The sequence below is a fragment of the Dama dama genome, chromosome 24, assembly GCF_033118175.1.
Source record: "Dama dama isolate Ldn47 chromosome 24, ASM3311817v1, whole genome shotgun sequence".
Classification (NCBI taxonomy): domain Eukaryota; kingdom Metazoa; phylum Chordata; class Mammalia; order Artiodactyla; family Cervidae; genus Dama; species Dama dama.
In genome coordinates this window covers 63,421,714-63,447,483 of record NC_083704.1, presented here as the reverse complement: position 1 = coordinate 63,447,483, position 25,770 = coordinate 63,421,714, and the positions used below count along the sequence as shown (strand labels likewise).

The following is a 25,770-nucleotide window of genomic DNA, read 5'->3' as shown; positions in this document are numbered from 1 at the left end:
ACGCTTTCCTTAAAGGGATCTGGGCATCCACACGACAGGAAAACTCAGAACGACACACAACAGCGTAAGTGGAAATGCAGAACAGCTTAAAAAGCTTCAGGTTTCGAGTCTGAGAAGCTGAATTTGAGCCGTTAGCTGTGTGACCTTGGACAGATTCCCCAACTTCCTGGGGCCTGGACGTCCGGTCGGCAAAATAGGAAAGAGTCGTCCTGAGGACGAGAAGAAGCGAGCCTGGTGCGGGACGAGCTTTCAGGAAACGGTGCTGCCTGTGAGCGTTGCGCCCCCGGCAGCAGGCCCCGTCTCCGTGGCCGTGGACGTGGGCTTCCCTGAGACGCTCTGGTTCCTCTGTAAATGAGCACCTGGACGCCGGTTCAGTGTCGTGGGGGGCTCGTGGGTGAGTTCACGGGACTGCGCCTGGGAAAGCTCTTTTCGTTAACTCCTGATTTTAGTACCAGGACAGAAGAAGGCTCTTCAGAGCCTGATGTGCTTGAAACCTGGGGAAAAATTCAGAAAATTCCGGTTTTTCCAAAGACTGGATGGGGTGCCCTTCTTTCAGTTGGGAAAACAAGTTCCCCCCGAGTTAACTGTTTATTTGGAGGGCATGTTTGGTTCCCACTATGTCAAATATAATACATAACATTGATGTGTTTTGAAGTTTTCAAGCTAACAAACATTAACCCTTTATGAGGGTTTTTAAGTGGCCTTGCTGATTTTCCATTTCCCCCAGATCTGCATGAGTGAAATTTCTGGAAGCTTTGTCTGTCTGGCCGAGCGGACAACACGTCCGTTTAGAGACAGTGGGGAGACCCATGGGCAGCCAGTGTCGCTGCAGCGAACTCGGAGACCTGCGCGCGTTCGCTCTTCTGTGGGGCAGGTGCCTGAGGCCCAGGGGCTGCTCCGGTGTAGAGGCCTGCGTCTTCGAGAAGGAGGCTCCAGTTTGTGTTTATAAACAGGAAGGTTGACCTGCAAGGAGCTGGGTGAAGCGTCCAGGAGAGAGAGGGCACGTGGCCCCTCCAGGGCTTGTTCGTGGCTGTCACACCCGTGAGCCGTGCACAGACGTTCTTGGTGTAAGTGGTCAGCATCCGGGCCTCCAGAGATGCTGTCCACAGACGCTTGGCCCTTGAGGGCAGACTTCAGGCTCGGGAGGGGTCGGTGTGTGCCCGGACACCCCGGGCCAGGCAGGGTGCGCCCAGCCCACAGTGCTGAGCCGGGGTCCCCAGGGACCTGGCACGACTCAGGCCTTGATGGCTCTGTTACCGAGGGGCTGGACTCTGGGGTTGTTACAAAGGAGAGTCTCTCGGACTCTGGGGTTGTTACAAAGGAGAGTCTCTCGGGCAAATGAGAATTATCAAAGCTGTCTCCTTTTCCCACAAGTGAAACTCTTAAACAGTTTTTCCCCGTGATGTTTTCAGCATATGAAGTGAAACTGGAAGCAGTCTCCATAAGTCACTTATATTCTGGGGGCTGAGAAGCATGAAAAATTCAGCTTCTGAAGACGACTCGTCACAGGAAGTCAGCAGCAGCCAGACCCGCCGTGGGGCGGACGTTCTCCAAGCCGTAACCGTGGTACCGCGGCTGTATGCAGACTCAGCTGGCTTAACGGCGATGTCTCTAAGTGTGACTGTCTGGAGGTCAGTGCATTCGGGGGCCGGCATGTTGGTAGAGGTGGCACACAGGCTTCAGGTTCAGAGACACACCTTGCTTTCCCGTGGAGCTCACTCACCGTGCAGCTTTCCAGAACCTCCCGAGGAGCATCCGTGATTGAAGAAGCCCAGGCCCCGAGCCAGGTCAGCCTGGCCGCCCGCTCCTCTCCCATGCGGCTCCCAGACCTCCTTTCTTTACCAGACCCAGAAACTGCTTCTCACTGATAGCTCTGCCTTCTTGTACTGAATCTCCCAACCCTTGCTGTTGTTACTGGCATTGTCATTTTACTGTGAAAACTCCTGCGGGACCAGCACGGGTCTCCGCAGAGAAGACGCAGCTGTGCCTTGGGCCCAGTGCATGTGAAGCCGCGCGGGGAGTGTGCCTGTGTTTGCGGGCGTCTGCACCTCACAGCCGGAGGGAGACTTGCTTTCACAGCCTGGAAAGGCAGCCGTGCATCCCAGTTCTGGGGGACGCCAGTGTTCATACCGACTTGTTCCAGGGAAAGGAAAGGAAGCCCTCAGTCCTGTTTGAGCCTCTGGGATGAATGGGGCCTATTTCTGATTCCGACTTGACCGAGGCGGTCTCTCCCTTTCCCCAAGTGCCGCTTCCCAAGGTGAACAAAACATGTTCTGTGCACGAGAAACGTGAGATGCCGGCGGCACGGGGGAGGAGGGGCAGAGGAAGCTGTTTGCAAAACTACTTAAAATAAATTTGAGGGGTCAAACATGGAACACGGTTGCCGAAGAGAAAGGAAAAAACGCCTTAGGTCAGTTCAGCTGAGTAGCTGGGCATTCACATTGGCCGGAGGACTGAGTATTTCTTGCTAATCAGATACAATCGGCCCAGATAATATTTGCGTATCTGAAGCTCGATCTCCTCGCCTGTACGTCAGGGAGGTTAACCTAGCGGGGCGTGTTTCTCAGTTCGGTGATTTGGATGAACAGACGCCGCTCGGGAGAGACGTGGGCTGTGCACCTCATCATCCCGGGTTCAGACCGGGGTCTGCAGGGTGCCTCTCAGAGCCCTGGGCCACAGCAGCGGGGCTGGCTGCGTTAGCACTTCACTGAAAAGCGATCGGTACTTCTAAATTAAACATGCAGAGTTATCTTGGTGAGGCATTGAGTGGGAGGTTGCTGGATTATTGAATTTGGCCCGCAGTTTAGCGAGTTCAGCAGGGACTGGGGGTGTCTGAAGCAAATTAATATGCAAGCGATCTGAGTCAGCAAGGCAGGAGCTTATTGTCTCATCAGGGCAAAAAATTCCTTCCCCGTGATCCATACTTTTCAGGAGGCAAATAAAACCTGTTGTTTGAGGTTCCCATCTGAGTGATGATTTCAAATTGCAGATTTTAACCAGTAAAACGCACACGATGGAATAATTGCATTAAATGGGGAAAAAATTGCTCTCTTATCTGCATGATATGTAGCATAGAGGAAGCCTGAAGTGGGGGGGGTGGTTGTTGTTGTGGTTTTGTTCATATAGGTCGGGAGAAAACGTCATTTTCTTTGTTATAAAAAAGACTGAGGTGACCCGAGCACGTGAACTTGCTTTGTCCCGTAAGGCCGAGTGTGATTCCGCCCCTGCATCCTCTCGCCTGGCCCCGGCGCCCTCAGCCGTGGTTTCTCAAGCCTAATGGCCCGGCTCCTTCCCGGATCAACCCCGTCCCCTGTCCAAGGCAGCCCCTCACAGCCCCCTCCCGGCCGGCATGACATGCGTTTCTCATGGACACTGAGCCCTGGACGTGAGGCTGTGCCGTCCGGGCTCAGGCGTCCCTCCTAGTCCCCTGTCTTTAAGCGGGAAGGTTAGGCCTTGCAGAGGGGTGAGGAGGCGCATGTGCCCGGGGAGCTGACACGGCGGATGGCCTGGCAGCCCTGCCCCTGGCCCCACAAGCAGGAGATGCTCTGAACCAGGCGGCCGGGGAGGGTTTGGGCCGGGGGGCCTGTGACGGGGCCGGAGCTGCGGGCACAGCCTCTGCGGCTCGGGGAGCTGGCGGGTCACCGCTCCACGTCGCAGCCTGACTCTCGGAGGCGGGAGGCCTGGTACAGCCAGACGCTTCCTTCCTTTTCTTTTTGAAAGACTGGTACTTCCAGTCTTTCAAAGTCATCCGTGGCTTTAAAGCAAAACGAAGAGAAGACGGGCTCCCAGGGTGGCAGCGGCCTTCAGTTCTGTGTTTTCCGTGGAGCCCCTCTCCTGGAAGCCCCGGCCTGCCCGTCTGCCTCATCGGGACCCGATCGAAGGTCATTCTCCCCTTCCCAGGGCCTGAGCCCCCCTCAGCGTGCAGCCCCGGCCACGCGGGGCACTTGAGGACACGGCCCGGAACTCACGGCCGGCCCAGCGTGTCCTTGGCGCGGCAGAGGCAAGCCGCATTCCAGGCGCACGTGGGTGGCGGCCGTCCCTGGCGCTGGGCCCTTTGTCCTGCGGATGAAGGATACGGCGCGTCGGTGCAGTCCCACGTCCTTGCCCTGCGGAGCGCTCTGAGCCCGCTGTGTGTCTGCCGCCCTCCACCAGGACTCGCGTCCCAGGCACATCCCGCCCAGCCGGTCACACGCCTGCAGACGGGGCGCTTTCTGAGCGCTCTGCTGTGCTTTCGGCCGTGGTCCTTGGTTCCCAAGGGGTCCTCCTGCAAACCTCCCACCTGATTTCAGATTTAAGGGGGAAAACACGCAGTGAGCAAACAAAAGCTGTGGTGTAAATGGAAGTGGAGCTTGGCGGCAGCTAGTGGGATTGCCATAAGGGTGGGACAGACCTCTGACAGGTCTGTCTTGGAGGAGTGTGCTGGCCCTGCACGGCCTGACCCGGCTCGTGGTGTGGGGCTCCCTACCCTCGGGAAGGTCCGAGGGGTGAGACATGACCGTGAGTACTTCAGGGCTAGCGTGGTCAAGTCCTTTGTGGTTTCTTCATCTTTCCGGTGAAGACAGTCCCCAGGTTGAGTTTGCAGAGGGCAGCTGACGGTCCCAAAGCTGCGGCTGAGTCCCTGCTCCGCTATGCGGTCCCCGCTGATCCCTGCAAGATTTCTGGGAGGAAAGTTTGTGTTTGCTGTTGCTTTTTAATAAATGAAGGAAAGATGAATCAGAGGGTGCCCCACACTATGTAGTGGGAAAGTGACTGATCCAGAGGTTTGATGAAAGTGTTCTGTTTTCCTTTAGGCACCTCACATCTGCGGTGGGAAGCACACGGGGACTGGAAGACTCAGGGGCAGGATGTCCTCCGGCCTCGTGTCTGGGAACTGCCCTGGGGTGACGCTGCTCACTGTCCCGCGTGGAATCGGGGTGTCCTCTTCCTCTATGCGCGTGGGTCCCGGGGTGTGGAATCGGGGTGTCCTCTGTGCACGTGGGTCCCCGGGTTTGGAATTGGGGTGTCCTCTGTGCATGTGGGTCCCGGGGTGTGGAATCGGGGTGTCCTCTGAGCTCGTGGGTCCCGGGGTGTGGACTCGGGGTGTCCTCTGCCTCTGTGCACATGGGTCCCAGGGTTTGGTCTCGGGGTGTCCTCTGTGCATGTGGGTCCCGGGGTGTGAAATCAGGGTGACCGCTGCCTCTGAGCTCGTGGGTCCCGGGGTGTGGAATCGGGGTGTCTGCTGCCTGTGAGCTCGTGGGTCCCAGGGGGTGGAATTGGAGTGACCGCTGCCTCTGAGCTCGTGGGTGCTGGGGTGCGGAATCGGGGTGTTCTCTGCCTCTGAGCTCATGGGTCCCGGGGTGTGGAATCGGGGTGACCGCTGCCTCTGAGCTCGTGGGTCCCGGGGTGTGGAATCGGGGTGTCTGCTGCCTGTGAGTTCGTGGGTCCCAGGGGGTGGAATTGGAGTGACCGCTGCCTCTGAGCTTGTGGGTCCCGGGGTGTGGAATCGGGGTGTCCTCTGCCTCTGAGCTCGTGGGTGCTGGGGTGCGGAATCGGGGTGTTCTCTGCCTCTGAGCTCGTGGGTCCCGGGGTGTGGAATCGGGGTGACCGCTGCCTCTGAGCTCGTGGGTCCCAGGGTGTGGAATCGGGGTGACCGCAGCCTCTGAGTTCGTGGGTCCCGGGGTGTGGAATCGGGGTGTCCACTGCCTCTGAGCTCGTGGGTCCCGGGGTGCGGAATCAGGGTGACCGCTGCCTCTGAGCTCGTGGGTCCCGGGGTATGGAATCGGGGTGTCCTCTGAGCTCGTGGGTCCTGGGGTGTGGAATCGGGGTGTCCTCTGTGCATGTGGGTCCTGGGGTGTGGAATCGGGGTGTCCTCTGCCTCTACGCACATGGGTCCCAGGGTTTGGAATCGGGGTGTCCTCTGAGCTCGTGGGTCCCGGGGTGTGGAATTGGGGTGTCCTCTGAGCTTGTGGGTCCTGGGGTGTGGAATCGGGGTGTTCTCTGTGCATGTGGGTCCCGGGGTGTGGAATCGGGGTGTCCTCTGCCTCTGTGCATGTGGGTCTCGGGGTGTGGAATCAGGGTGTCCTCTGTGCACATGGGTCCCGGGGTGTGGAATTGGGGTGTCCTCTGTGCACGGGTCCTGGGGTGTGGAATCGGGGTGTCCTCTGTGCACGTGGGTCCCAGGGTGTGGAATCGGGGTGTCCTCTGCCTCTGAGCTCGTGGGTCCCAGGGTGTGGAATCGGGGTGTCCTCTGCCTCTGTGCGCATGGGTCCCGGGGTGCAGTCCTGAGGCAGTCCTGCCTGGTGGCACCCCCCCCACACCCTCCTGTCCTCCTGCTGCCCCAGCCAGCCTCCTGGGCCATGTCTCGGATGAGTGGCTGATGGAAGGAGCAGCAAAAGGCCTCTCTTTCTACTTACCCTGTGTGTGGTCTGTCATCTCCACCATCTTTGGAATCCCGCCAACCCAGGCTTGAGTTCTGGGGTCCTCTGCTTTATGACTCGCTGAGGGACCTCAGGCTACTGCTTAACCTTTCTGAGCTTCAGCTGGGTCACAAGTGAAAATGGGGCTCACAGCCTCTCCCCGGGAGGCTGCTGTAAGAAAACAGGGGAGACGCTCTAGCCCGCACCCCCCGCTGTCGGTCGGCAGTGCCGTAACTCCTCCGGGCTGACCTCTCCTGTCTCATCTGGTCCTGACAAAGCCCAGGCCCCATCCTTCTGAGTGACTTCAGTGAGGTCCCTACGGAGGGCCGGCCTCTGATCGTGGTGGCGTGGACATGGGATGTCACACCGTGGTCCCAGAGCCCACGGGCTTGGCCGCTGGGCGGTGCCGGCCTGCCGCCTGCCCACAGGTCTGACGTCCGCCCCGCATCCTGCTGCTGGTGTAGCTGGGGCTCTGTGCAGGCACGTTCGTCCCGGAGACGGTCGTGTCTCCCCGAGGACCGAGGAGAGCTCCTGGAGTTTGGCTTCCTAGGAACGTGACCTGGGACAGACGCCCCATCTCCCGCCGCCTGTTTCCATGTCTGCAAACCGGGGAGGCCGCACTTCACCCCTCATGTGTCGTCAGCACCCCCAGGGGCACAGCCCCGAGCAGGTCCACCCTCGGTTGTTGGCTGTATCCTTACCTGGCCAGTTCGTAAAACTCCTGGAGAGGAATCTGAGCTCCTGACCCCACCTGAAGTCGCCTCCTGCCCCGTTGCCCGCGGCAGGGACGGGCTGGAGGCTGGGCAGGGACAGGGCGGGGGGTGCACACCGTCGCTGCTCGGGCCGCGCCGTCTGTGTTGGGCGTCTTTGTGCCCTGACCCCTCTCGGGACCTCACGGAAGCAGAGTCCTCCAGGAGCTGTAGACACAGCCTTCCTGACGGGCTCGTCCCACTCAGCGCTGTGTCCTCAGGCCTCATGCACGCCGCAGTGTCTGGCAGAATCACCTTCCTTTTTGATGCTGAGTAATGCTCTGCTGCCTGTGTGTTCTTCCAGGTTTCCACAGCTGGATGAAGTACATGAGCACACTCCCGCGCGTGCCAGTGCATGTGTATTCACACCTTTGTGCTTTGCTCTGACTTAAAGCGCGCTCCTTCCCGTGTAATTGTGGTCTTTGTCCGTGTTGTTGATGGCGGCGACGGCGTGTTGGGCTGTGCCGAGAGCAGGCTGCTTGCTTTCCTCCTCTCTCACAGAATTCGCCGTGTGGAGCTGGCCGCGCTTCTCGGGGACGTGGAGGAGTGTGTGGTCTGCTCTGTCTCGCTGCCCCCGAGATGCCTGGTTGCACCGTGAGGTCTGAAGGACGGCCGAGCCACTGCGGCTGGGAGCTGTGCGAGGCGCAGCCGCCATTTCTGACACGTGATGCTAAAACTCCGCAGCCTCTAAAATCCTCAGTGTGTTTTTGGGAGTTTGGATGTCAGCTGATCTGAGCTGACTGAAGCTATGAATAAGTTTTCATAAAAGTTATTTATGAACCTTTACTTATCAACTGTTTATTTTTTCTCATTTAGTATGGATATAAGTAATGCCCCATCCCTGCTGTGTCACTACATGATGAATGGTGTATTTTTATTTGTGTAGAATTACCTTTCTATGGGTAATTTTTTAAAATGTTTTCATAATCTGGTAATTGAAGTACTTCATAAGTAACTTCTTTTTACTTAATGATACAAGGTGGACATCTTTAATTTGTAGTAGAGCCTTCCTTTGTATGGTAACTATATATTTTTGAAAACTGTTTTTATAACAGCTTTATTGAGATTTAATTCATGTACCGTACAGTTCAGCCATGTAAAGTGTCGATTCAGGGGCGTTTGGTCTTCACAGAATCATGTGAGCGTCAGCACCACCTCCGTCAGCATAGTGCATCCCCCAGAAGGAGCCCCGGCCCGGCGCCATCAGGCCCGTCCCCGTCAGGCCCGTCCCCGCCCTCTGCCTCCGGCGGCTGCTCACCCAGTACGCTGTGTCTCTGGAGGCGCCCCTGCCGGCCGGTCTGTGTAAACGGGGTCCCGTGTCTGTGTGGCCCTCTGTGTCCGCTTGTCCCGCTGAGCAGAGTGCTCTGGGGCTTGTCCCCCTGCAGCAGGAGTCTTGCTTCGTCTCTTTCTGTGGCCAGAGAACGTCCCATAGTTTGAATAGGAGATGTTCTGTGTGTTCGTCATCTGAGGGACATCTGGTTTTCAGTTTTCCGCGGTTATGAGTCATCATGGGCATTTGTGTTCAGGTGTTTGTGTGGACGTATGTTTTCGCTCTCTTGGGTTTATACCTAGGACAGGCACAGCTGTGTCAGACTCTGCCCCTGTTTTCTAAGGGTCCCCCCAGCCGTCAGACTCTGCCCCTGTTTTCTAAGGGTCCCCCCAGCTGTCAGACTCTGCCCCTGTTTTCTAAGGGTCCCCCCAGCCGTCAGACTCTGCCCCTGTTTTCTAAGGGTCCCCCCAGCCGTCAGACTCTGCCCCTGCTCTCTGAGGCCCCCCCAGCCGTCAGACTCTGCCCCTGCTCCCTGAGGACCCCCGTGTTCCCCACAGCGGCTGCCCCTCTCTCCCAGTGGCATGGGGGGTCTGGAGTCCCCACAGCCTCGCCAGCACTTGCAGTCGCCTGGCTCTCTGGCTGCACCCGTTCGAGTGTGTGATGTGCTGTCTGGTCCTGGGGCCAGAAGCAGACGCTGGGCGCTGGTGACCGGCTTCCGCGTGGGGACGGGCAGCAGGACCGGGGGTGCCCCAGCAGGGCAGCTTGGGGTGTGGTGAGGCGAGGCCGCGGCCGCCGCGGGGCCCCGAGTCGTGGGGCAGATGAAAGGGGCCCCGACCTGCTATGCTGTATGCTGGTCAGGTGCGGCCCTTGGGTTCCTGGCGAGCTGCTGCGTGGCCCCGGGCGGAAGCTTGGCGCGGTGCTGTTGTTGACCCTTTGTACTGGATGGGAGAGTATCTGCCTTGCAGACCAGGCCGGAGATCAGGTATTTGGAATGCATAGCTAATGCGTTCCACCCCGACCTTTGGTATTATTATTCCACAGAATCACATCTAATTGACAATTTCCAAGCATCCTTGTACATTTCGCCCGCAGAGCAGAGCGGGGTGGGTTGCCCACAGCCCCTCCCTGCTGGGGCCGCCCAGGAGCCGCCCCTCCAGCCTCACCCACCTGTTGTCGGCCCCTCTCCTGGGTGTAGAGGAGGGGCGGTCCCGTGGGAGGACGGCCTCCCCGGGAGGGTCTTCGGGAGCTGGACGGGGGTGGGGGCGTGGTGCTCCCAGGGGAGGGTCCCGCACCCCAGAGCTGGGTGACCCGCCGTGCCCTGCCCAGTCCTCTCGGCTCCCCATCACGAGGGCAAGGGCCGGGCGTCTTCAGTGACTGCATTCCCCTGAGTGTGTCCTTGTCTTCCATGTGCGGCGGCCACAGAAACTGGCCTTTTTTGAAATTGCGGTAAAATGCGCGCAGTGTGGACTTCACCATCACGACCATCTTAAGCGCAAGTTCAGTCGCGTTCATTGTGTCCCCATGTGCCACCATCACCATCCTGTTTCCAGAACTCATCACTTCAGACTGAAACTGTTCCCACGTGGCACCAACCCCCTGCCCACCGCCCGCCACTCCCCTGCCGAGCTCATGCTAAAGGGCTGCCTGGGGTCTGAACGGAGCTTGTCTGCTGCACGGCCCTTTCTCTCAAGGCGGGTTTCTCCTCGGGACTGGCGGGGCCGGGGGTGGGCAGGGGCGGGCGCCGTCCAGGCGGGGCAGGCTGGGGTGGCAGCCGCCCCCAGCCCCGCGGGGCCCCCAGCCCGTGCCCCCCCATCCTCCCCCGGTGGCCCCTGTGCCTGCCGGCAGCCTCACCGCCTGTCTCTGCAGGGTGGACACGGCCGCTCAGGGCTGAGCCTGACACCAGGGCCGCGGCCCATTCGGCAGCAGTTACTAGAAAGTTGGCTTGGCCCAGCCTTTCTGGGGACTGATTGTGGAAAATCTCTCTAGAGCCTTAAATAAATTCTACTTGTGATTTCGTAATTCACCTTCTAGGAAACATCGACATGAGCCAGAGCTGTATGCTCAGAGACGGTCTCGCCTCTCACAGTAGCCGCCCAGTGGGTGACCGAAGCGCTCTGCGCCGCCCTTCTTGGAAACGGTGTTTACGGAGGGATTTAAAACAGGAAAACTCCCGTTAAATGTAACGTTACGTGAAGCCGTGGGGCCGGGATTGCCACTCCTGCCCAGCTCAGGAATGCCTGGCTCCCGAGACGCAGGCAGACGTGGAGAGAGACGTCAGATGTCGGTCCAGCGGCCGACTTCCGGGGCGGCTGTCGGTCTCTTGGTTTCCATGATGGAGGGGCTTCTCCCGGTTTTTCCTTTCCCTGTGTTATTTCCCGGAGTGTCTGTAATGAGCCCCATGGGTCTGCCCGTCCTCCCCACACAGGTGCCTGAACTCAGCCCCGCGCGGGGCCGCTCGGGCAGGGCGGCGCCTGGCACGGCCTCTGCTCTGCGTCTGTTGGCGGTCTGGGGCTCTTCCTTTAATCCAAACGCGTTTTAAGGTTTCGGGGCCAGGCTATTCTGTGGCTTCTATTGAGGAAACATGAAGAAAACCTGCCTTCCTCGTATTTGTTAACTACTAAAGCATTTAAAATATTATTTCTCCTTCTCTGAAATAACCAAAGCACAGCTGACTCGCCGTCACCATGCGGGGCTGGAAGCTCGCCCATGGTTAGCTCTGCGCGATGGAGGGGGCAGGTTTCACAGAAGTAGCTGCCACGCGCTCGGGGGCTTGCTCATCTGCTGTCTCAGAAAAGAGAGCCGAGCCTGGGTCTTGCTGAGCGCCGTGTTTGGTGACAGCAGAAGGAGTGTCCCGGAGCCACTGTCTCTGCTAGCTCTGCCGTCTGGGGGGGCAGGGGGCGCTCCCTCCGCAGCGGCAGAAGGTGCCTCTCCGGCGGAGCTGCCGGTGCAGGAAGCCGTCAGTTCTCAAAGATGACCGAACCTTCGCTCTGGCCCTGGAGGCTGGGCTGGGGGCTGGGCAGACGGCAGAGCTGGGGGTCTGCCGCAAGGACTTGCTGTGAGGTGAGGGCCAGCACGTCCCCACGGTGGCCAGACAGCCAAACTGGGCTCAGGTGGGGGGGAGCTCCGGCCTGTCTCCCCAGCGAACGGCGCAGGACTGTCCCGGCAGGGCCAGGGACGCCAGGCCTGTGGAGGCAGCTCTGGCCTGGCTGGGCCCGGGTCACGTGCTGCCTGCGGGGGACTGGAGAGTAGGCAGCCCTCCCCGCATGTGGCTCTGTGCTGGAGCCGGCAGGGAGGCCTCAGAAAGCATGCCTGAGCCTCTCGGCCAGCTAGTGTGAGGGTCGGTGCCCAGGGAGAAAGATAAGGAGGCAGCCCATTTACAGTGACTGTCTTCTGAGCTCCATAAGCCCAGATGGCTCGTGAAGAGAAAGTTCGGAGCGAGACGAAACGACCGACCCCTCCTGATGACCTGCACGCTGGACGCGCACAGAGGCCCCTGTGCTGGTGTCCTGGCCCCGCTGCGTGTCGGGCTTTCATGGAAAGCAGGAGGGAGTTGCTGGGCTTGCGGGTGGGATGCGCGCTCTGACCCGGGAACACAGAGGCCCTTTATACAGTCTCAAGTACAAAGCCATTGTTTTCTGACTGTGAAACTAATACAGACCTGTTTTAGAAAATTTGGATAATAGGCAAAATTATGAGGAAGAAAGTCATCATCCAGTTGACATGGTTGAAATTATAAATTTTATGTACGTTTTTTCTGCAGCTTTTAAAACTTTGCCATTGTATTCTAGGCAGTTTTCCCCACACCATTAATCACGTTGTGTAAGCATCATGGTTTCACACCCGCAGGCGTCCCATTGTGTGAACTCGTGGGGACAGGGACGCGCCTTGGCTCAGAGACGTGTGCTCAGAAGCCGGCAGTGACTCCCTGGTCCTGCTTGCTCCCGGCCTGGGCTCCCCACCCGTGACCTGGGGGCACGGTCAGTCCCAGCAGGCCCCGCGGAGCGTCAAGAACCGGCCGCCCAGCTCCGGCCTCACCGCTGAAACGCGGCCCTCTCTCTGTGCTGGGTGCTTCCTCTCTCGCACCCGCGCTTGCATCCTGCGTGCTTGTGGGAGCCGCTGTGCCTCCCCTTTGCACCACGGCAGAGGTGTGCACACACTCAGCCGCCCCCTGCGGCCCTGGACCCCGGTTCCGCTCTGCTGCTCTGAACAGTGGTGCCCAGGACGAGCCTGAGCCCCAGGCCGTCCTGGCCTGGTCACTCCCCGGGGCTCGTGCACGGACGTGGCACCGCAGGGCCGCGGGCACGTGTGTGTGCACGCCTCTGATGCTCACCACCGGCTTCCCTCAGAAGGCAGAACTCGCCTGCGCTCCCCAACCCTAAGCAGGACTTGTGGCAAGCCCTGGTCATCGGCCCCTGAGTCCACGTGCCCCCGCCCCTCCCCGTGGCCCGCGGGCCTCCGTGGCCATGCCACTGTCCCTGAGCGGCCCGGGCCCCTCCCCTCCTGGGGAACCTTCATCTGGTGGGAAGGCCTTGCTGCCGCCAGGCAGTCCTGCCTGCATAGACGCCCCTCTGTCGAACAATGAGCACATTCAGGCCCAACTCGTGTTTTCAGTTATTAAAAAGCGGAGCCGCCTGTCTCGGCCTGTGACTTTAATCTCTAAGCCTTTATTCTCCCCCCCCCACCCCACCCTTCCCAGCGCCTGGTATCTGTGTGAGTCCAGCCCCGGCGCCCCTGCGTGCAGGCCTTCTGGACCTGTGGTGGCTCCCCAGCAGTGCCGATGCCCGCGGCCCTGAGCAGGGCTGGGCTGGGGGCTGCGGCCGGGAGGGCAGTGGCCGTCCTTGTCCGCACATCCCCAGGGCCTCACGCACACTTGCTTCCAGGCGGCTCTGGGTTCAGAGTCGGTGGAGCCCCATCTGCCTCGGGCTCGCTTAGTCTTTATAAAGTTTACATCTTCCTACGGCCTCTCAGCATTTCCTCCTGGGAATAGTTCTTGTGCTTGAATTGTATCTGATAAAAGCAAGTCCCAAGAAAGGATCTTCAGTGATAACCTTAGGCCTCCCGAAACAGCCAGAGGCGCGGGACTGGGCAGCCGTGCCCTCCGCTTCAGGAAGGAGCTCCCTGGGCAGCAGGGTGGATGCGGACACGGCTGGGCCCGGCTGCACATGTGGGGCCCCTGGGCCGCGGGGCTCTAGCAGAGGACGGCCCTCCCGTGCAGCGCCCCGTCATCCAAGCCGTCTGCCGTTCTCAGGGCCCGTGGGCACCCCACACCAGGCTGTCAGCGCTCGGCGTCCGCACTGTCTCCTGGCTCTGCTAGAACACACCTGTCAGCACCTCGTGGACTCTCAGAAAGGTTCTGTCTTAGAAGCAGAGACTGAAGGAGCAAGTGCGTTTTCACAGATAGGCCACCGACCTGGCAGTAGTAGTCTGGGTCTTGGTTTTATCAAACTAATGTATTAAGTGCATTACCATCAGGGCTCCAAAGAATGGATGCTTTTGAACTGCGGTGTTGGAGAAGACTCTTGAGTACCTTGGACTGCAAGGAAATCCAACCAGTCCATCCTAAAGGAAATCACTGCTGAATATTCATTGGAAGGACTGATGCTGAAGCTGAAACTCCAATACTTTGGCCACCTGATGTGAAGAACTGACTCATTTGAAAAGACCCTGATGCTGGGCAAAATTGAGGGCAGGAGGAGAAGGGGACGACAGAGGATGGGATGGTTGGATGGCATCACCGACTCGACGGACATGAGTTTGAGTAAACTCCTGGAGTTGGTGATGGACAGGGAGGCCTGGCGTGCTGCAGTCCATGGGGTTGCAGAGTCGGGCACGACTGGGTGCCTGAACTGAGCTGAACTGAACCATCAAGGAAATGAAGGCTACGTCTAAACTCTCAGGACCACACGTATCTCCCTTCTCTGCCCTGGCACACCAGCTCACACACCGGGGTCTGCAGACTTGGGATTGAAAAGCTTAGTCGCCTCTCCCCTGTTCATCCTGGCTTTACTGCATGCCCACTGTGAGCCAGCCTCCGATCCCGTGGCGGGGGACACAGGAAGACATCCCCTCTCTGAGTGCCGAAGTGAGCCCTCCGTGGTGGCCGAGTGTTTACAGCTCTCCAGCCACGCCTCGGGGAGGCCGGGGGAGAGTGTGGGCGGGAAGCACACAACACTGACTGTGCGAAAATGACCCGGACGCGGGCTCGCTCAGCCGCCGCGGCAGCGCTGCGGGGCAGGACTCTCTGTCCTGTGCGCTCGGGTGGCCCCTCAGGACGTCTGCGGCCCCTGACGTGGGCCGTGACGTGGCCCTCGGGGTGGAGGGGAGGTGCGCAGGCGAGGAGCCCGAGGCTGTCCCGGCATGGGGCAGTTTGCTGTTGATCGTGCACTCACCGCTGCTGACCCCAGACTCGAGCTGCTGACAGTGCGCCCTAGCGAGCTTCGTCTCCTCTGCACACTCCTTTGCTGTTGATTTTTACTGTTGTTGGGGGCGCATTCCTGCCACTGCAGTGAAGTCTGCCTGATGAAAGGCCCCAGACCCCAGCGCATGGTGCTCTGGTCTCAGGCGGCCTTGGTCTGCGAGAGGCTTGGCCTGTGAACGTTTTATTAGACCGTTAAGTGGCCTGCAGCTCTCCCACACTCACTAATGCCAGAAAGGGCCACGCACACGCATCCACTTTTCTGAAACTCTTGCTCTTCCGGAGGCTTTGTTACACTTTGACCTGATTTTCTCTGAGTCTCGCCCCGCGGATCTGGCCCCACCTGCATGGCTGGGACAACCGTCTGTAGGGAGGACCTCCCTGGAGTGGGAGGCGCGCTGATGACTCCAGGGCCCAGAGCTCCTAAGCACGGCTCTGCTCGTGAGCCTCCTAGCCGTGCGGCACTTGGGGGCAGGGGTCCGAGGGCACCACCTGGACCGCACCTGCGTCCGCCTCTTCAGGGTGACATGATGACCCCGCGCATCTCACCGTGCGTCCTCGGGAGCATGCAGAGTGGGAGTCGCTCTGGGGCTCAGAGTCGTGGCCCACGCCGTGCGAGGCGTTCTGGGCACCCCCAGCAGGGCTGCCCGGGGACCCCGGCGGCGCTGGGTCCTTCCTCTGGGCAGTATCTGCAGCCCCATGTTAGTGGCCCCCTTGGGCTCCAGGGCAGGCAAAAGGTCCTCGTGTGGGTGACCAGCCACCAGCCTCGAACGCCGTCTGCGTCCTCATCAGGCCCCAGAGGAAGGGCTGACGGGGAGGCGGCCTCTGCCAGGGGCTGAACTCATCGCCAGACCCCACGGCAGTGTAGTGTCAGAACTTGTCACAACAGCAGAAGAGAGTCTTCCCGGCCTGTCCACATCTTACGCGACCGCTGAGCTTGTGGACACGCCGCACTCTCTCTGCTCTCGCTGGAGCCGCGGGCGAGGTGGGAGGTGTGTGCGTGCAACACGTGTGTGCTGTCCTGGAGGGCGCGGCTTAGGGGAGGTGCCGTGCATCGGAGCACGCCTGCACGCCCCTCACGGTCCCTGCTGAGTTGGCATTTCTGGACCACCCTTAATATTATACTACAATTTCATAAGAAAAAATTTCGACCTAAAAAAAATCATTCGATGACAGATCACTAATATAAGTTGGTTAGAAATACGATATGAGATTTAAAAGTTTCAGCTTCCTCAGTTACATCAAATGAGGCATCTAAGCAAAGTTCTGCTCCAGTCTGTGACGGCTCCTTCGAGCCTGCTTTCTCTGCGGACCGCGACCGAGCAGAGACCTGCGGCCGTCGGGGGCCGCAGAGTGCCCGCGGGGTGGTATCGGGCGGCGGGGCTCCCTGAGGCCCCTCTGTTTCCAGGGGGAGGCTGGGGGCTGCCGGGCTCCGTGTCACCTGAGGGCTGTAAGTCAGGTGCCATTGAGAAGGCGTGTGGTCAGTGGGGAGCGGCTCCCCGGTCTCAGAGGAGGAGGCAGCTGTGCGGTGACGCCGTTGTGGAGGCCTGGGGGCGGCGGGGTGGGGTCCGGGCAGGTGGAGAGCTGAGGCGGGAGGCGGGGTGTTGGGTCACGAGGCCCCAGTGGTGGCGAGGGTCCGCACACATGCCAGCCCTGAGCTGCGGCCGCTGTGCCGTGCCCTTCCCTGCAGCCTGGACGGCAGCGGACGCTCCCTGCAGCTGGGCATCCGCACGCCCAGCGGGCTCCCGGACTGACGTCCAGCTGACTCGGCCCTGGGGGTGAGGGGGGAGGCCTGCTGCATTTAGGACGGGACTTCCCGGGAGGCTCAGGCTCCGAGGAGGTGGACCTCCCCTCTGTGTGACGTTGGGAGCAGGCCTGAGGGCGTGATGGCGGTGGCGGCCGGGGGATGCGCTCTGCACGGCCCGTGCCGGTCGGGTGAGGCGAGTGTGCAAACGGGCACTGGGGTTGCTTGGAAAATGCCCTGAAAGGTCAAAGGCAGGGTGCTGAGGGGAGGAGAATCCTTGAAGCCTCCTGGTGTGTAGTCTTCATTTGCAACGGGCAGAAATTCCCCCCAAACTGCTGCTTGGAACCAGCACGGTTTGTGTGCCAGGTTCAGGCACGGCTGGATCCAGGCTTGCCTCTCTGCAGTTGGGGAGCCGCCCCGGGCGCTCAGCACAGCTGCTTCCTGCCGGTCGGTGCCCCTGGCCAAAGATGCAGGACAGACCGAACGGCCAGCCGGGCCCAGCCTGTGCCTGGTGCTGGGCCCGGGGTTTCTGCCACGTATGGGGGACGGAGCCGGGACTAGGGTCCCGGAGGAGAGCGGCGCCCTGGGCGGCTGGTGGCCGGGGTGTGGGGCGCCATGTAGGCCGCAGGTGGGGCCCGCGTGGGTCTCCAGCCCCTCAGAGCGGGAGCTGTTCTCACGGCCGGCAGCCCCGCAGACCTACTGGCTTCCGTTACAAACCAAGCATTCGGCTATTTTTCTTGCTCTGGGAATTGTTGATAAAAACTGTCTGTTTAGTTGAAACATTGCAAAAGTTATACAGGAAAAATAAACAAATCTGAGGACCTGGCCAGTTGTGGCCTGGAGGGACATCAAAGGTTGGCCGATCACCAGGCCCCGCTTGCACCGGGGTGTGTCGTGGCCACCGCAGGCCGGGGGCTGGGAACCAGCTCCAAATCCCGGGCTGCACTCGGGGTGGGTGTCCTGAGCCCCCGCTGGAGCAGCGGGTGGTCCACGCAGGCCTTCCACCTGCCGCAGTCCAGGGGAGCCCACCCCCCCACCCCAGGCTGCCCCCTCAGGCCTCTCCTCCCTGGCACCCGCCTGTTCACCCCACCTCGCGGGAGCGCTCACCAGGGGCCCTGTGTGCCGCTTGCAGAGCCAGGGTCCCGGGGCCGCTGCTGGCGGGGCCGCGCTCAGAGCAGGCCCGGGGCCCCCGCTGGCCGTGGCTGCTGCTGTGCTGCAGGGCTGGGCACTGCGGCTGGACGCTTTTCCTGGGGCGGGGGCAGACCTTCCCGCTGGCAGCGTCCTGAGCGTCGCCCTCAGGTCCCTGGCGTGGCTGAGGGCGCCTTCTGCAACGGACTCAGAGCGGGTAAAACGTAGCCAAGTATCTTCACACTAACGTCTTAGTAGGTAGTCACTTAAGTTATAAAGTATTTGTAGTTGTCGTGAAGTACATTTTCTTGTCCCAATTTTGGGAAACAGCACAGGAAGAGGAAAATAAAATTCACCTGAGGCGCTGGTGCTCGGGGTGGCTGCAGAGCTTGGCCAGTGGGGCGAGAGGGGCGGGGCCCCGTCCCGGGAGAGGCAGAGAGCCGCGGCAGGGGCGCAGTGCTCGCGCGCTTTCTCTTAGCCCACGTCCCTCTCACGGGGCTCTCTGCCCATGGCCTTGAGGGCCCAGGAGGACACCCTGCACGCTGTGCTTTGCGTGACTCAGGGCCCTGAAATCCAGAGGCAAGTGGAAGACGAAGCCCCACCGCAGCGGGCTGCCCGAGCGGACCTGTGTACCGCCTGGCCCCAGCCCAGACGGGCCTGTGAGAACCGCTCCGGAAACAGCTGGTGACAGGTTCCGTGCTGTCAGCCTTTCTGTTTTCCTTGTTACCAGAAAAATAATCAGCTCCGTGTCTCACGCACTTGATAAAGCGGCCCAGGCACCAGCTGTAGCTCGGAGCAATTTCTGCTCTCGTTGCTTTCAGACAGGACATGGGCGGGCTCCCAGGCCGAGCGCAGGGCCCGCGTCCAGGCTCAGCACGTCTGTTCTGTTCCGTCCATCCTTCCCGTCTCCCACGCTCTGCTGGGCGTGGTGCTGGGCTGGCCTCGGGGGTCCAGGAGCGCATGTGAGGGGGCAGAGCCCGCTCCCCCCGGCTCCCAGCCGGTGGCTCTCCGCGTCAGGACGCTGTGCTTTCTGGTTTGGGGCCTTCCCTGCAGCCGCCTTCCTAAGGAGGCTGGGACCCTCTCCCTCCCGTCAGCCGAGGGGGCCGAGATGCTCGCAGAAGGATGCCAGGAGGCCGCTGTCAAGGAGCACGTGCTGGGCAGAGCAGCAGCCCCTGCCGGCCACTCCCTGGACTCAGCGCCGCGCCCCGGGCCTCCAGGAGCCGCCTGACCCGCCACCTCGGGCCTTGGTACCCGCGTGGGGGGTCCGGGCCCCCCAGGCCTGTGGCGTCTGCTGCACAAACCGTCCTCCGGGGCCTCTGCCCGCCGCCCCGGCCTGAGACCCCGTCCTCTCCACCTCCCACAGACTGTCGCCAACGAAGCTTGGTAATGCTTCCTGGGAGATAGTGTATGTGATTTTATTCCTCACAGGTTATTTTTTTTTAAGTTTTTTCCCACCCCAGTCATTTATGTGTATTGAGAATCTGATTCTCCATATAGAGGAAATTCTCAGTTCCTCAAAACAGAGGAGACGATGAGGGGCCGCTGAGAGTCTTGTCACTGAGGACGACGCCCGTGAGTGTCTGTCCTCAGTTTTATGTGGCCGTGCAGTTCTCGGTCGCGGCAGGCGAACGCTTCAGGTGCGAACTCAGGACCCCCTCCCTGAGCAGGGGTTCAGCCCCGGCCCCCGCACAGGGAGCTCAGTCTCCACCGCTGGGCCACCCGGGCGGCCCCCACCTGCGAGCATCTGACATGGTGTCTCCCTGCTGAGGACCCTGAATCTGGATTTTCAGGGCCTGCTTTCAGGGTTCAGGGCTGGGAGTCTTTTCTCTGAACCACGTGGGCTCTGACGGCTCACTCGGCAGCCCCTGGTCCTGCCGGCCACCCTGCCTAACCCCTTGAGGAGCACAGCGTCAGGCGCGGAGCACGCGGGGACCCCTGCCCACCCCCCGAGGAGCACAGCGTCAGGCGCGGAGCACGCGGGGACCCCTGCCCACCCCCTGAGGAGCACAGCATCAGGCGCGGAGCACGCGGGAACCCCTGCCCACCCCCTGAGGAGCACAGCATCAGGCGCGGAGCACGCGGGAACCCCTGCCCACCCCCTGAGGAGCACAGCGTCAGGCGCAGAGCACGCGGGGACCCCTGCCCACCCCCTGAGGAGCACAACGTCAGGCGCAGAGCACGCGGGGACCCCTGCCCACCCCCTGAGGAGCACAGCGTCAGGCGCAGAGCACGCGGGGCTCCTGCTCGTGTTCCCGGCTGCTCGTGAGAGCTGTCGTCAGAGGGGACGGCTCCACCAGCAGGCGTGCACTACTCAGCCTTACTGCAGTCCAGCAAGGGATCCGGTCTTGTCCTGGGGTCCCGGGACAGAGCCCCTGAAATTGGGATCCCTCAGTGGTCTGCTGGGCCCCTAGACCGCATCTGAGCTCCACTGGGGGAGACAGAGACCAGCAGTGTGACTGGGGACCAGCTTTGGGCCGAAACAGCAGCCTGACTGCCTGACCTCTGAGGTCAAGGGCAAGCGGACTGAGTTCAGTCCTGTGGCCAGGGTCTGAATCACTCACGCCCAAGTGGTGAGACCCCAGTGGAAGTCTGGGCCCAGGGCTCCACAGGGCTCTCTGGCTGGTACAGAGGTTGATGGCGGGCGAGGTGCCCTGAGCCCATGGGGAGGTGGGGGTGTGTGTGGCCCGTGCCTCTTCCTTCAGCCGGTCTGGGTCCGTGTCCTGCAGAGTAATGTAATCGGCGGCCCCGTCCTGGGTTCTGTGGCTGTGGCGCCTTCTCTGTGTCTGTTCTCAGAGACTGCGCCCTGGGGCGGGGGTGGCAGGGCCCCGACCCCGACACGGCCTGGCTGCGCGGAGCCCTGGTGGACGCTGGTGGGGTCTGTCTCCCCGCCCCAGTCTGTGCCAGGGTGCCACGCGGCCCCGTCACTCCCGGCTTGAGTCTGAGAGGCTCACCTCCTGGGTGCGAGAGGCAGCAGAGTGGGCTCTGACTCGCGGGTGTAGGGGCCAGGGGCAGGGAGACGCTCGGGACCGGGGCCCAGGGGCCAGCCCGTGTGCCGTGATCACAGAGGGAAGGTTGCTGCTCCTTGAGGAAGAGGCGCCCAGGGATCCTGTGCTGCTCACTGCCGTCAGGAGTCCCTGAAGGAGGGCACGGGAGCCCTTGGGCTGGAGAGGCTGACGGACTGTCCCCACGAGGACCCATGTGTCCGTCCCGGGCGGCCGGGTGTACTGCACTCTGCGGGGAGGGGAACAGCCGTCCCGAGTTGTTGTGGCAGAGCGGGGTCTGGTCCCCGAACCAGCAGTCCACACCTCCAGTCCTTCCGAGGGGTCTGCCCCGTCCCCAGGGTCCGGGGGACACGGGACGCATCCCTGCAGCCCTGCCGCGTCCTCGCAGGACTGCCCCCCCCACCCCCAGCCGCTGAATCCCCTCATCGCAGACTTCGCGTCTTGCTCTGATGTCCTCCACTGCATTGACCTTGTGGGTCTGAGTGTCTCCCCACTGCACTGGGAGCTCCTTGAGGGCAGGGGTGGGCCCCGCTGGGGGCCGCGTACAGAGCGCAGAGGCCCAGTGTGGCCGGAGGCAGCTTGGGAGGGAGGCGCGGGGGGAGAGGCGCGGGGGCGGCCGCCGCTCGGTCCCTCTGACTCCGTCCAGAAAAACGTCTGCTTGTGTCTTGAACTCATTTTCATTGCTTGCTTCAGTGGCCTCACTTGGCAGCTGAGGCCATATGCTAATTCCACCCTTTTCATGAAGGAATTCTGCTGATTTTACTGACTTTTTATGGTAGATTTCTCCCCCTTTCCTTCTTTTTTTCTTCTGCTTCCCCAGTAAACAGATTCCTGAGACCACGCTCTCAGGCTCTGCGACCCTGCACGCTCCGACCTTGTCGCCCGGGGCAGCCTGGCCGGCCTCCCCCGCCCCTGCGCCCGTGGTGCCTTCCCTGCCTTGGGGCTCTCCGTGGCTGGGCCCCATCTCTGGAAGGGCCTGCCTGTGTCTGAGGCCACAGCACCGAGCACCGCCACTCAGAACCCCCAGAGCGCGGTCCTGCTGTCCCGGGGCCCCTTCCCTGGGGGAGGGGGACGGCCTGGGCTGCTTGCTGCCACACCCGGAGCCTCAGCGCATCTCCCACGTGGCCCCACGAGGCTCCTTCTCCCCGTCACTGGGGTCTCGGGGGTCTTCTCCCAAGGAACGCAGCCTCTGCAGGCCCGGGCCCTGGTGCTCACTGCATGCCTTCCTGCCCAGGACGCGGCCGCCCGCACCCTCCTCCTTGCCATTTTTTGCACATGGGCCTCTCTGGCGGGCCGGGGGCATCACGCCCCAGGCCAGGGAGGAGTCTGCCCGTGGCTCACGGCAGGCTGCTCAGGGCCCTCACCGCCCCCGGTTTTCTGCGTTCCCTGCAGAGGGGCTTGCTGACCTCCGGCTCTGAGTGGCGGGGGGCTGCGGGGGCACCGGGGGTCACAGGACGCGGCTGTGCTGGGCCTCGTGGGAGCCCGGGGGAGGGCCGCCTGGTCCAGACGGGGTGGTGGCGTCTGAGCTGCAACCCCCGCGCGCAGTGCCAGGGGAAGGGCCGAGGTGGGAGGGGCGCCGGGCGAGCGCGGGTGCCCGGGTCCCGGGATGCAGGGCTGACGGCCGGGCTGGGGCTCGTGGGGGAGGCTGGGGGGGGGCCAGCCCCAGTGCCCTGCCCTCTGGCCCTCGGGGGGCTCTCACTGTCCCACTCTCTCGCTTTCTAGGGGGGCCCCGTGCTGTGGACCCAGGGCTGTGGGCTGGGTGCCCACCCCTGCCACCGCTCTCTGCCCTAGCTGGGACACGACCGTTCTGGGCCTCCGCCTGCAGGACGCAGGCTGGACAGGGCCTCCAGCCCCTCTGGACGCCAGCGGCAAGGACGGCATCTATCCTCAGGGACATTCCACCCGGGGCCACCGAGGTTTCCACCTCGCTCTCCTGGGAGAACCATCGTCTCGAGTCCCCCTTGGGCTGCCCTTGTCCCAGGGCGCTGAGCCTGTGGGAGAACCTTGCCTGACGCTGGGGGGATGCCTGCCAGAGAGCGGCCGGCCGTGAGGCTGCAGGGGGGGTCCTCGGGCTGGGGGGCGCCTGGGTAACCCCGGATGAGGCCTTCAGAGCCCGCCCCGGGGCCCCACGAGAGTTCAGATCTCAGCTGAGGTTTCTCTGGCGACAGGCCCACGGCCTCAAGCCCCACTCTACCCCCTGGGGAGCCCACCTGGAGACTGTGGGGGCCCTGCCCAGCTTCTCCAGGAGGAACCCCCCCACCGGCACCTGCCCTCCTCCCGAGTCCTGGGGCAGGAGGGCCCAGGGCTCAGCAGGATTCACTGGCCAAAGAAGTGGGCGTTTGCTCCACGTCCTCCAGCCCCCTCCGGAGACCCTCCGCTGGGAGCTGCAGGCCGACTTTGGCCAATAAACATGTTTTGTTTGGGCCATGCAGTTTAAACATGTTTTCGGAATTGGTTGTCAACATTTAAAAGTTGGCACAGTTCGCACAGTGGTCCAGATTTTTGGCTTCTTTTGAAAAATCGGAAGATCTGGCAACTCCAGGCCCACATTCCTCTCTGGCCACGTGGGCTGGAGCGGAGTCGGGGGGGGGGCATCCCCCAGAGTGACCGTGGTGTCCTCTCGCCCCAGGTCGAGGCCCCCACCAGCCCTGCAGGCCTTCGAATTTGCCCACGGCCCCCATCTCGGGACAGGCGTTCGTCCAGGGCTGGGGTCGGCGAGGCCGGGATCTCGGGTTCAGCGCCTGCTGTGCCAGGCCCAGGGCTCTGAGGTCTGCACGCGGCCCCGAGGTGACGGCGAGCCCGTGGGAGAGCGAGGCTCCGTGAGCAGGCCTCCCCGGGCGGCGGGGGTGGCGCTGAGGGCCAGCCCATGTGCCCCCACGTGCAGGGACCTTTGTCCGCAGGCCTTGCCCTGTCCGTGGGGAGGGAAGGCACAGCCTGAAACCCGGGGATGTTTCTGCTTTGGGCTCACAGGCTGCGTCTTCAGGAGAAACTGTCCCCGGTGCCCCTGAGGAGGAGGCAGGCTGAGTGGCCCTGGGCCAGGCGGGGCCAGCTCCGCCCTGGGCCGTCTGCCTAGGTGCCCCCGCCCCCCTGCATGAGCCCCCACCACACACTGAGCCCCCGGCTTCGCTCGCTAAGACGGGCTGTCAGTGCGCCTGATGAGCCGCGTGCAGACCTGTGGTCCGTGCAGCCACGCTGCAGTGATGAGGCTTTCAGGCTCGTCCCCATGATGGGTGCTGGATTTGCAAAATTTTAGTGAAAATCATAGACTTAAATGTAGCATTTCCCCAGGCATGTGGGAGTGCAGGCAGGACCCAGTCTGGGGGCCCCGCGCGCCGAGGGCCACGTGAGGCGCACACCGCACGATGCTCTCACAGCTCCCAGTGGCCTGCTCCCCACCATGGAGATGGAGACACTGGCCTGCTGCTTGGCCGGTGAGCGGAGCGGAGGTGCACACTCGTCACCTGGGGCCTGGCCACAACCCTATCCCCGAATCCCAGCGGACCCTGTGCATCCAGGGTCCAGGCAGTGAAGGCTCAGGAGTTGTCTGTCCTGGGGTTGTCTGTCCTGGGGATCCTTTCATTGCTGGCTGCTCAGCAGGTCCTGCGGGGAGCCGGCCTGGCTCACCCTGAAGTCTGGTGCCCGCGGACCACGTGGCCCAGCCTGCTGGCTGCGGCCGTCCGGCCCCGAGGTCCCGGTGGGGAGGGCGCTGCCGGCTCACGTTCCCACGTCCACCCCCGGTGTCTGTCCACACAAAGCTCTCCCGTCCATATTTGGCGATTTGTCTCTCTCCCCCGCCTCTCCGAGGTGTCTGCCAAAATCCTGTATAATTCGTGTCATCTCCCGAGCTGTTACAGTATATGAGGGCAGGGGATAATTTAGTTATTTTTTAAAAAAGAGTCTTAGCAAAAGTCAAAAAGGAGGGGGGAGTTTTCATACTCACTGCATGAAATAGACAATATTTCCTGAAACAGGAGATACGAACCTCAAAGAATTTAAAATAAAACATTCATTTTATTATTTTTTTTAAAGAAGGAAAAACGAGGAAAAAAAAAAAGTAGAATAGTCAGTCTTTTTATCCTAAGTACAGATGAAATTGATTAAACCTTAAAGACTGGCCTCCGCACACCCGGTTTATTAATTGAAGAATTTCCTCTTACCCAGAATGGGAAGTTCACATTAGACCGAGCCGGCCCCTGAGTGGCAGTGACACTTGAGAGCCGAGCGTGCCCCACAATCCTATTTTCTCTTCGGTGCGAGAGGAAGTCCTAAAATGGTTACGGGGGGCAGGGAGGGGCAGCAGAAACCCCACATTTTAAGGAAGCCTTCTTTCATTTCCTTGTAAAGCATGAAATCAAATTATAGCTCATGGCCCACAATTACTTTATTTCTACATTTCAAATTCCATTTTCTGCTCCTTCTCGCTGCTCTTGAACAGGAGTCGTACTGTTGTGCAAAGTCAGCTAAAAAGATTACCCCAGGTAGACGACAACACAGTAGCTTAGGGAAGCGAGCGCGGCCAGGACTGCTGGCTCGAGGTGGGCCTGGAGCCCAGCGTGCCTCCGTCCCCTACGTCCCCCGCGTCCCCGGCGTGCCTCTGTCCCCTGCGTCCCCCGTGTCCCCTCTGTCCCCCATGTCCCCCGCGTCCCCTCCGTCCCCCGTGTCCTCTCCATCCCCTGCATCCCCTGCGTTCCCTCTGTCCCCTCCATCTGGGAAGGCGTGCCGGCCGACCCGCTGCATCCCTCTGCCCCGAGGAAGCGGAGACCGCTGGCTATTGCTGTGCTGCCCTCCAAGGAGGGTGCCGCAAGCCATGTGTTGCTCTGTCCCAGGCGTCCAGGGTGGCTGGGGAGACGGAGGCGGGGAGGTGTGAGCCTGGCGCCCGCTTAACACCCCTGCCCAGAGAGCTTGAAGGTCACGCCTTTCCCGACTGTCATCCAGCCCTTGTTCTGTTGCAGGGAGAGAGGCAGCTAGGTCTGGCGTGTCCTTCACGCGCTCTTGCCGACCCCCTCGTGCACAGCGGGCCTGGGGCTCAGAGCGTCGCCTTGAGTTTTGCTTTGTCGTTTATCTTCC

General features: G+C 61.5%; 1 protein-coding gene across 3 annotated transcripts in view; it reads left to right on the top strand.

Moving 5' to 3' along the window:
• Window positions 1-25,770, top strand: part of EEFSEC (eukaryotic elongation factor, selenocysteine-tRNA specific) — a 111,893-nt gene that overhangs the window by 15,035 nt on the left and 71,088 nt on the right. The window contains exon 1 of one of the 3 annotated variants that reach the window (XM_061129022.1): window positions 150-394. The exons of the other annotated variants lie outside the window; for them this stretch is intronic. Within the exon in view, the coding sequence (XP_060985005.1) occupies window positions 352-394 (43 nt within the window). The 5' untranslated portion in view covers window positions 150-351. Of the gene's footprint in view, window positions 1-149; window positions 395-25,770 lie in introns of those variants that run through there. 3 annotated transcript variants of the gene reach the window in all.